A 10,526-nucleotide genomic window follows, 5' to 3' on the forward strand; every position below is an offset into this window, starting at 1 on the left:
GGGATCTACTGTAATAATATACCCTCCTGAGAGGGTCTATCTGGCATGTACTGTTGTGTCCCTGATGACAAATCCCACACAGAAACAAAATTAAACTAATCGCTATTTACAAACACAAAATACTGCACATTTCAAAGTCATATTGTTTTATTATTATTATTATTATTATTGTTTTTTATTGACTTTCCCTAAAGGTTAAGCACAGGCACACCACCTAGTTTGATCCCGGCCTGCAGCATTCCAGTCGTGTTGTGTATTATCAAATCATACTTACTGTTTCTTAGTGGAGGCCAAGAAGCCAACCATCTCCATAGCTTGATGGAGCCGCTTGTACTCCTGCCCAAGTTTTTCCTCATCGTCTAAATGGAGGTCCTCCTGCAGAACAATCAGACGAGAGCGGGAGCAAAAGAGGTGGTAAATATTAATCATAGCCACAGGGGTGCAGGCATGGACACACATGTTGCACACTGGTTGTTGGTCCATATTGCATTAATAACACACATAAAATGCACCAGATTGCTTGAAACTAGACAGAGACAAAGTTTGAGAGTACATTTCTTAATCTGCAGCAGGGTTAAATCAAACAACAACATTTTCAAAAGACATATATGAACAGGACTAAATAGGCAAAGATATATGAGTGTGTACATGGTCTTAAATTCAAAATATAATCAAATGATTTTGAGGGAAAGCAGGTGCACCACCAGCCTACTTAAGAGGTAGGTTTACAGTTTTATGTGAGTGTCTGTTTATTCGCTACGCAGGGAAAACACGCTACAATTTACTCGAGAAGTTTCTACATATTGTGGGCCTGTCTCAATACCACTAGTTAACCTCATTTGACAGCATCAATCACACATTATGTCTTACTGCTGCTCCTCCCCTTTCTCTCTGACTGCTGCAGCGGTGCGTGGATAAGAGGTACCTGCTTGAGGTAGAGATAATCTTGCGGCTTTAATAGATGAAACTCCTCCTGCTCGTCTTTGGGCGCACCCATCAGCAGATAGTAGAACACGTGGTAGTTCCTGCAGGTCACAGAACGCCAATACAGTTAATCAGGGCTCAGGCTAGTTTTATTTTAACTGTTATTTACACAGTGTTGTAAAGAGCCTCTTTTAATGTGTTGTGAGTGTTGTCTGCTTATACTAGAGGTCAAGGTTCAGGTAGAAATGCGTGATCATGTGAGCAAAGTTTGCACCAGTGAAGCATTAGTTTCTCTGCCCAGGTTTTGAAAATGAAATGTGTATTAGGATTATACCTTTCGCTCTTATCTCTGGACACCAGCCGGGACTTTTCTAGTAGGTACTTCTCAATAACTGCCCTGCATGAAACACACAAGAAGTGAATGTGAAGCTTTGGTGCGGTTGCCAACAGAAAAGAAGAAAAACAAACGGCTAAATGAAATAAATATATCAACCAACATAAACTGTTAACTGTGATGCAGAAGCCTTGAAGATACACCAAATGAGTACAAAAGATTGGTGAGAAAAGTAAAACACGATGTCTTACCCTCTGATGACACCGCTCTCCAGAAAGTTGAGCTGGATGAACTTCCCAAAGCGGCTGGAGTTGTTATTCTCTGAAGTCCTAGCGTTGCCAAACGCCTGTTTAAAACATAGAGAACATAATTTTTTACTAAAATAAACAGACAAATTTGTGGGCATGTTTCTCACAGACACTGGCACCCAGACCTAAACACTTTAAATGTTTGCAGAGCAGCTATCAAAATAAATCACTTTGGTTTGTGGATGGCAGGAGAGTGCTTTTGTGAGCTACCTTACGCAGCATTGAAGATCAAGTTGGTCTAACTCTGAACTAGGGCTGCAACTAACATCTACTGTCATTATCAGTTAGTTAATCTGCCAAACTGATTCGTTTTTGGTCAACAAAATCTCAAAAAATTGTGAAAAACGTGGGAATCACAACTTCATCCCAAGGTGGCGTCTTCAAACTGCTTGTTTTGTTCGACCAACAGGCTTTGTTCAGACTGCAGGCAAAACAGATTTGTCCCCCAAATCAGACTTTGATGACAGACTGTCCACACCATTAAGTGATCAGATTGGATTTGTGTGTCCAGACATCACCGGCCTATCTGCATGAAAACTGATCCAAAGTGCCAGCAGACAATTTATTTTAGCGTCTTTGCATGGACTGTTGTCCAAACCACTCTGCTAGTAACATCATGGATTCTGCTCAGCTGCTCTGATGCACTTCTGTAACTCTGGACTTGACGTTGTCATTGTGTGTCTGATCTGAGAGGCCAGAGAGTCCAGACCGAGACGGATCTGCAGAAATCCGGTTTGCAAAAATCACTTCTTTTTTTTTTTATATACTGTCCAGACTTTCTAAAATTAATCTGGATACAAACTGGATATGCAAAGAAAAGATTTGGACTGGAATATGGCCAAAAAGACTAAAGAAACCAGAAAATCAAAACTCAAAACAATAAACCAGTTGTCAAAATAATGAAAATCTACATCAATCAATTAAATCCACTAATTGTTGCAGCTTTACTTTGAACTAATCTAGAGGAAGCAAACTCTCAGTAATTATTTAGAATTAAGACAAATGAGACAATAATGATGATATAATATATATATATATATATATATATATATAAAACTGAACAGTATAAATACATTGCGTTTTATCAATAATGCAGTTGAATCTGGAGACTCACATCAATTATGCACATGGTTAAGTGGCTACGAGCATTGAAAATAAAAGCGTTATCGAGCAGCCTTATCAGTGAGGTTTCTGAATAAGCAAAAAGAGTTTCAGTCTCACTTCTAACAGTTTCTTCTTCAGTGGTTTTTCTGCTGTGGTTTTTCATTGAAGTGAAAAACATATTTCTCTATCACTGGGCCGATAAAACAGAAACACCACTACTGTTGCCCCAATATTATCATCTGGGAAACAATAAATTAATCAGTTGTTAAGAAACAACTATTACTTATTTGACTGATTAGTCAACCACCACAGAAAATTGACAGCTACCTTAACAGATTAATTTATCATTTCAAATTATTTATTAGGTCAAACATTAAGTGGTTCCAGCTCAAATGTGAGGATTTTCATCTTATTTTCCTGTTTTGTATCATATATTAGGATCCTTTATTTTTCAACTGTTGTTCACACAAAGTAAGAAGTAATTTTAACAGACACTTTGGGGCTTGAAAAACTTGATGAGCATTTGTAATTATCTTCTAGCCTCAACAATTAATCCAATAACAAACTGTCAGAATTGATGATGAAGATAATTGTGTGCTGCAGCCTAAGAGGAAACGTAACTGCTGATGTCACAGTTGCAAGGATTGTTATTCTGTGACTGGAGACAGTAACTAAGGTATACCAACAACAACGCAGAAGACTCCACCCAGGCAAAGACACTGGGAAAAATGGCGCTCATTAGCTGTGGCTGACTCTGGATCAACTTCTACTTCCCAACATTTAACCTGTAACAACGGAGAAGAAAAATCCAAACAGAGCCCATGTCAGCGTCTAAAGGCATCATTCTCCTTCATTCCAGTGCGAGCTATGCTGAGGGTCGTGTCATAACAGGCCAGAGTAATGCTTATGCAGACAGGGCGCTAGACCTTCATACTGTACTGATCGCACGCTGGCAGGTAAAGCTGCGATTCACTGGAATGTTCCAACCCAGTACGCCTATGATTTTTCAAACTTGCATGCTTTTCATTTTCAACCAGATCAGACTTATATACAGGTGTCGAATACGCCGTGGAAAAGGAGGAAAGGCATGTGGAAGCTGGTATGTGGAGGAGGGAGAGAAACAGGTGTCTGCCAGATCCGGGTTCAGGGGCTGGATCCTCTGGAGGACACTATCATGATGAAGAGACCCAGGCTGAACTTGCTCCTCTTTCCCAGCAGAGACAAAAACTAATGATTCATTCAGGGGGGTCCTAGTCTGAGTGTAAAGTCAACAAAATTCCAAGTTTATCAAGAGGAATTTGGCCTAAAAAAAACAAAACAGCCAAAACCTGCCAACAAAGTGTGAAATACCAGCAGTAAAGCTGGACAAGTCTCATGATACCTGAGCTGACAGAGTGAGCTGTGATATTTCACTTCGACAGACGATGGACGCCCGGCAAATAATGTCCAACAAATAAACTACAGATTCATTGATAAAGAAAAAAACGTTAGATTCAGCCTTCATCCACACAACATCCATTTATATGTGATGCTGTCTGATTAACTACCAAGTCATTCAGGCTGCTAAAAAGAACAAACAATGCCTACTTGTGACCCATCATAACCAGTTGCATATGATTATGGGTTTAAATTGGGTACTCAAAGAGTGATTCTTTTTTCTATTACAGTAATTGTTTAAGTTAAGGCCTTAAGTTTTAAAAACATCAATTAATACACAAGAAGAAAAGGAGTCTGGAGGAAGAAACATATCTTCTGTATCTTCATAAACGCTTTTTCTGCTTTTTTATCCTGTAAAATGTCTTGTGACCCCTCAGATTGATCCTGCGACCCCATTACTTGGTCTTAACCCCCAGGTTGGGAACCACTGGTCTAGTTCATATAATACATTTCCCGGTGATAAATGGTGATTTAGATGGTGTGATCATGTGATATTTCCTGAGCTGCAAGGATCACCTAAACACTAATTTGGACAACTGATGCAACTGAAGCGAAATGGATTGTGGGATACTGAGGGCTGTGCGTACCAGCTGTGTCCTAAAAACTCATACAAAAGAAGGAGACACTGGGACAGAAAGTGGTCCCAAATGTGAAAAAAGGGACAAAATTCCACCTTGAAATGCAAACGTTAGAAAAACCCAGCTGAATGAAAGGGGAAGGAAAGAAAGAGTGCATTTGTGAGAATAGAAAGAGAGAGAAAGCAGTCGATTTACACTTTGTTGTGCAGGTTTGCCAGCAGACCTGGCTGAGCCTGTTCTGACACGTTCCTGTTTCTCTCCCCTCTCTGGTGTTCAATCAAAGACAACGCCCTGCACATTCCCCCTGTGGAGCTCAGCCCTCAGCCACCTGATCACCAACCCCCAACACAGACCTGGAGCAACAACCACCCAGTCAGTCAGGACCCAGTCAGTCAGGTAACCACAACGCAAGGTGCCATCACCTGCTGCAGATCTCTCCCTGATTTTCAAATTAAACAACGTTGATATATTCATGACGTATGTTTTAAAGAGGCACTCAAGATATGAGGCAGGAGCTGTTACGTTCCACCAGGGAGATTAAAATCTTGTGTAGTTTCTGTTCCATGAAAGTGAGATAAAATTCAATTATAATGCAGAGGAAAAGACAGTGGTCAGGATTTGTTGATTTCAGATAAAGAAGGAAGTATCTTAAGGTGTGACTCATGTATACAAAGGAAATGCAAATGCTAAACAGCCAAACTACAGAACCATAAAAAAAACCCCAAAACAAATTAACTCATGATTCTCATCACTATAGCAGGAATCTTGTCTCTATGTTTTAGCTTTGCCTCGATTAATATTCAGCTTTGGTGTCAACACACTAAACAAGGCCTTCTCTGGTTCAACCTAAGGCTAAATGCTGTGGCATGACCTCTGCCATCAGTAAGCTTGTTCCTTATCCGTTAAAAAAATCTAATCACACCAGGATCAATCACAACCACTCTCTGCCTCTTTCATTGCCTATTGAGACAAGAGCACAAAACAAGGAAATGCCAGAAAGATCAACTGACAGGAAAAATACTTCAACTGCTGCTTATATCAAGGAGGAACTTGCTGGACTTGTTCAGAAAAGGGAAGAATCCATATTTAGACACCGTCTAAAGAAAAGGCTGGCCCCTTGGGATTGTGTATGTGTGTGTGGGGGTGTGATCAGTAACAAAGTGGGTCAGGATCCCTTGTGTAAAAGGTTAGATGGCCTATCGATGGATAGATAAACCGTGCACTTGTGCAACGATCCGGAAAAGTACAATCTCCACCAGATTTTCAAGGTATTGGTAGCTGGAACAGATTTGAAAGAATGTGCAAAGAGCCACAAACAGCTCTTTGGAAAACAACGTGAATAAAACAAGTAATTTTGTTTCACAATAGTGTATTTTAAAAGGTACAATGTGGAAGAATTGTTCCACCTGTCGAAGGTCATGCAGCACATCGCCAGAGTCTGTAACTGCTGCTCACTGTACTCACCTATGGGTGTAGCTACTAGCTGCCATAAGCTAGTTACCTCAGTTAGCTGTGCCTAGCTAGCGGCCCCATTAGCTGACTTGAGTCCGGACTAGACTTTGTTTGTGTCGAGTTTGAATGTAAAAGAGTGTTTTATGATGAGTTAACGAGACAAATAAGCTCATTTTAGCTCAGTAAAAGAGAGAAACGTGAAAGTTAAGCTTGTGAAACATAGCAAACTCGCTGCTCGCATACATCTCCCAGCTGAAACTATGTGGAGCTACAGTATATTACTGAACTATCTCCATTACAAAGTGGTATTATGAGACACAACTAGCCGGAGCTAGCTGGTTAGCATGCTAACTTAAGTAGTAGCAGTAGCTGTCTGTGTATCGTGTTGCGGCTACTACTACTACTTAAGTTAGCCGCAACACGATACACAGGCGGCTACTTCTTCACATTCTGTTGATAAAGTTAATTTCTTGAATGTTTTAAACTACAGTTTGTTCATACATATTACATATTGCCCAGCTAAATGAACTGAAACCGACTAAAGCCTTGCTGTGGGCTCCTGGAAGAAGAGATAACAGTGTTTGTCCCGTAATACACAAAGTTTGTTAAGTCCCAAGGAGGCAGGCATTTCCCTAAAAAGGCATTTGGCCTAGTTTCATGTCAGTAACCATGTAAGCTAACAGTCAACTGAAACAGAAAGCAGATTTCATAGGAAAATGTGGGCAGGAGTTGCTGGTTTGCTCATTGACACGGTTACTGAAACACAATGCTGATGTGAAAGTCAACAATGAAACCTCTTCATGCGTGAGACTGAAGCTGAGGTGACGTGGTAAAAAAGTGGGAATTCCCAGAGGACAGTTCTAGTCTTTGGTGCTTTTTGATCTGATAAAATGATCAAATGTGAGAAGAATACTGCAAAGCAATTGGTGCAAATGCTGATATTTAGATACTGTTGATCATCAAAATTAGGCATGAACAAAACAGATTTCCTGCCTTCTTACTCAAACTGGTAAATGTTTGTGGCACTTCATGTTCTGCATTGTTGCATTTTGTCTTACTAAAAAATGACTAAGAAAAGACCACAAAGTCCCTCATGGTTTAGAGCACGCAGATGTTTTGTGGTTATTGCTGATTACACTGATGTTTTTATAGCAGGAAATGCAAAACACATGAGGCTGATAGACACAAAGGGAGGGGTTTCTTGTTTCTTATATGCCAATTTCTATTTTAAAGAAGGGACATCTAAAAAAAGGATATGAAACTAAAGATAAGTTAAGTGACTGGTCTCATCAACTAAACTGAAAACACAAGCACCATATGGGGCTTTTTAAACCATTAAAGCAAGCTAGTTTCTGGTGGGGTGAAAGATTGGGGTGGTGCTGGACAGCTGGAAAAGCCTCAAAAAATGCTTTCAATTAAAAAATGGACGGTCAGCTCACTTTTGCTCCCAGAGGCTTAAATTTCATTGCAAAGACAAAAATACCAACCAGTACCACCAACAGTACAAAAAACATACATTTACAGTAAAATAACTAATGTAACTAACTAACTAAGCTATAACTAGAAAATGAATATTTCCTTGATGAGTGACATTATTCCTTCTCTAATTGCTGCTTTTCTCTGTCTCATATCACTGTAAACTTCATAACTTTGGGTTTTGGACAGTTGGTTAGAAAAAACATAATGTGAAAATGTCATGCTGGGCTCTGGGAAACTGTGATGAGCATTTTTAACAATTTTGTGTCATTTTATACACTAAATGATTAAACTTACAACCCTGATTCCAAAAAAGTTGCAAAGCTGTGTAAAACATAAATAAAAGGGAATATGATCATTTGCAAATCCTTCTTGACATATAATCCAATCCCATAATCCCATATATTTGAGGGTTTATAGCTGGGGACTGCTCAACAAATATTCTTCATAAAAAAGGAATGAAGAATAACGTAAATAAAAACACATAGAAATTAAATATAAAGCTCAAAGATATTCAATTTGCAATGATATTCAATAGTAACTCCTGAAACTAGAAAATGTTTTAACCTCAAACTATAAGTTAACACTGTGGACAGACCGGCTGTCAGTGGTTTTAGCTTTACATCACAGTGACCTACCTCTAGCACCGGGCCAGCCCCGAGGATGGTCCGTTTCAGCCCGCTGGAGTACGTCTTTTGGCTGAGGGCAGTCAGGCAGTGGATGAGGTAACTGCTGCTTTCAGTCTTCCCTGATCCACTCTCACCAGATATCACAATACACTGGTTGGCCTGCCTGTTCAGCATGGCACGGAAGGCCACGTCCGCCATGGCAAAAATATGAGGGCTCAGTTTGCCCAGTGGCTGGTTCTCATACATCTTGACATATTTGGGATTGTAGTAAACAGGCAGGAACTTATTGGGGTTGATGGCGATGAGGATTTTGCTGGCGTAGGTGTAGATTTTGAGCCTGTAGAAGCGCTGGCGTAAAACCTCCACAATACTCTCCTCAGACACAGTTTGGAGGTTACAGAGGTCATCATAGTCGTCTCTGCTGCCTTCTACTTGGTTGCCTCCAGCATTGGCTTGCTGCAGGATGAAGTAGTACCCATGGGTCTGATGGTGCCACTTCTGTTTCTCTGGTGGCCACTGCAGGACTCGCTCCAAAAGGCAATCCCCAGCCTCCAGCAACATCTCCTCCCCGCCGCTCTTCCTCACCTCCAGCAGGCTGTACGCCTGGCTGGCATCCAGGCCCAGAGTGACCACGGCATTGTGGATGACCATCCTCGCCGTGTCCTCGCTGCTGATCTGCAGGGGACAGTAGGCGGCTGTGTCCTGGGACAGCCTGGGGTAGATCTGCACAACGCGGGCCTCCTCATCCTGTTCAGGCGCCCCGGCTCCATCTGTAGTGCTCATCCTGATATGCAGATATGCAGGCAGGCTTCAGCATAACTCACTGCACCAAGCCGCTGCCAGCATCCACTGCAGAAACACACACATAATGTGACCAAATGTCAGTTTAACATGAAGAATGGAAAGTAGGAATCTAGATACAAGTAAAGGTTCATCTAAGCTTGAGCACATTTACATTTCAAACACAAGCTTAGCGGTAAAATGTATTAGTTCTGGTACAAAAACGTCCTTGTTTGCCTTATTTCCGCCTACAGTCTCAACATGTAAATCCCTACTGTAACACTAACCACTATTTCCTCTAATGGCCAACCAGATTCCCACATATTCATCCGCACAGGTGACAAATGACACATGGTACAAAGTGACAAACACGACCAAAATGTTAAAATAAGTTTCACCTTTGGAGAAAAACCACTCATTTCATCTTTAAAAGCCGAAATACTCCTGAAAGCGACGAGAAGGCGAAGATCCCCGCGCCTCCGGTTAGCGTTGACGAACTCCAATCACACAACTTCTGACAGAAAAAAAAGAAAGTTTCTTCACCTGAGCTTCCCAAAAAAGGTGAGCCGACAAACTGCTTGTTCACAGTTTTAAATAATGGAAAAGTAATTTCCCGGCAGTTCGGCGACGTTATGCTCGTATAAATCACAGTTCCTTTTGGAAATTAGGGATTAACGTCTCCTCGTCGCCCTGGAGAAGTTGGGCTAAGGTTACTTCCTAGATTTCTCCACACGCACACGCACACACACAACCGTCGACGAGGTGGAAATAAAAGGATGGGTTTCCCTTTACTAACCTGAAGGATGTCAGCCTTTAGCCAACAGGAGATAAAACTGCTGAGACAAAACACCACAGGAGCTTAAAACAGACAGAGAGAATGTGACACGTTCATATTGCCGAGGAGAAGTTAAGTTAGAGAGCGATACGAGTGACCAGTCTAATTGACCTCGTTTATTATTACCGGCGAGCTGTGTGGTTTGGGTACAACCTAGTGGACGTTTGAGGTGTTACAACTAAGTCGTATCACAAGCAGTAATTGTAAAGAGTTCGTTTGTGGAAAAACAGATAAAAGCCATTATTAAAGTTAATAAAGTGACACCAGTTTGATACTGAAAAAAAGAGAGAAGTACTGTTTTACTTTTGCATTCGAAGTTTTACTTAAGTACAAAAGTATTAGCTTCAGAATGTTCTTAAAGCACCAAAAGTGAAATACTTATATTATTATTTCAGATTATGTGTATTAAAAGTATTGATGGATTAATGTGTTCATTAATTCATTAATGTTGCCGGGTGGACCTTTTTAATTTGAATAATTTGTGAATTTACCCCCATAGGACCAACAAAGGCTTATCTTAACCTTTAATAATATATAATCGTTCATTTGTTATATAGTATAGTGCTTGTGTAAATGTACTTGGTTACTTTCCAGCATCGCATTTACTGCAATACTATACTTTAGTACAATTTCAAAATGCTTGTACTTGAGTATTTAGATTCTTTGCTA

The 10,526-nt window shown here is 40.5% G+C and overlaps 1 protein-coding gene across 4 annotated transcripts in view; it reads right to left on the reverse strand.

Annotated features, from left to right (window-relative positions):
- myo9b (myosin IXb) overlaps positions 1 to 9,915 on the reverse strand; it is a 28,116-nt gene extending 18,201 nt beyond the window's left edge. For 3 of the 4 annotated variants that reach the window (XM_041948760.1, XM_041948758.1, XM_041948761.1), the window contains exons 1-6: positions 9,421 to 9,712; positions 8,252 to 9,091; positions 1,510 to 1,604; positions 1,259 to 1,321; positions 926 to 1,025; positions 275 to 375 (exon numbers count right to left, since the gene is read on the reverse strand). In XM_041948760.1, the coding sequence (XP_041804694.1) occupies positions 275 to 375; positions 926 to 1,025; positions 1,259 to 1,321; positions 1,510 to 1,604; positions 8,252 to 9,025 (1,133 nt within the window). In that variant the 5' untranslated portion in view covers positions 9,026 to 9,091; positions 9,421 to 9,712. Of the gene's footprint in view, positions 1 to 274; positions 376 to 925; positions 1,026 to 1,258; positions 1,322 to 1,509; positions 1,605 to 8,251; positions 9,092 to 9,420; positions 9,713 to 9,818 lie in introns of those variants that run through there. The other variant, XM_041948759.1, reaches the window with a different exon arrangement.
- Between the last annotated feature and the right edge of the window lie 611 nt (positions 9,916 to 10,526).

The sequence above is a fragment of the Chelmon rostratus genome, chromosome 12 (genome assembly GCF_017976325.1).
Source record: "Chelmon rostratus isolate fCheRos1 chromosome 12, fCheRos1.pri, whole genome shotgun sequence".
In the NCBI taxonomy this organism is placed as follows: domain Eukaryota; kingdom Metazoa; phylum Chordata; class Actinopteri; order Chaetodontiformes; family Chaetodontidae; genus Chelmon; species Chelmon rostratus.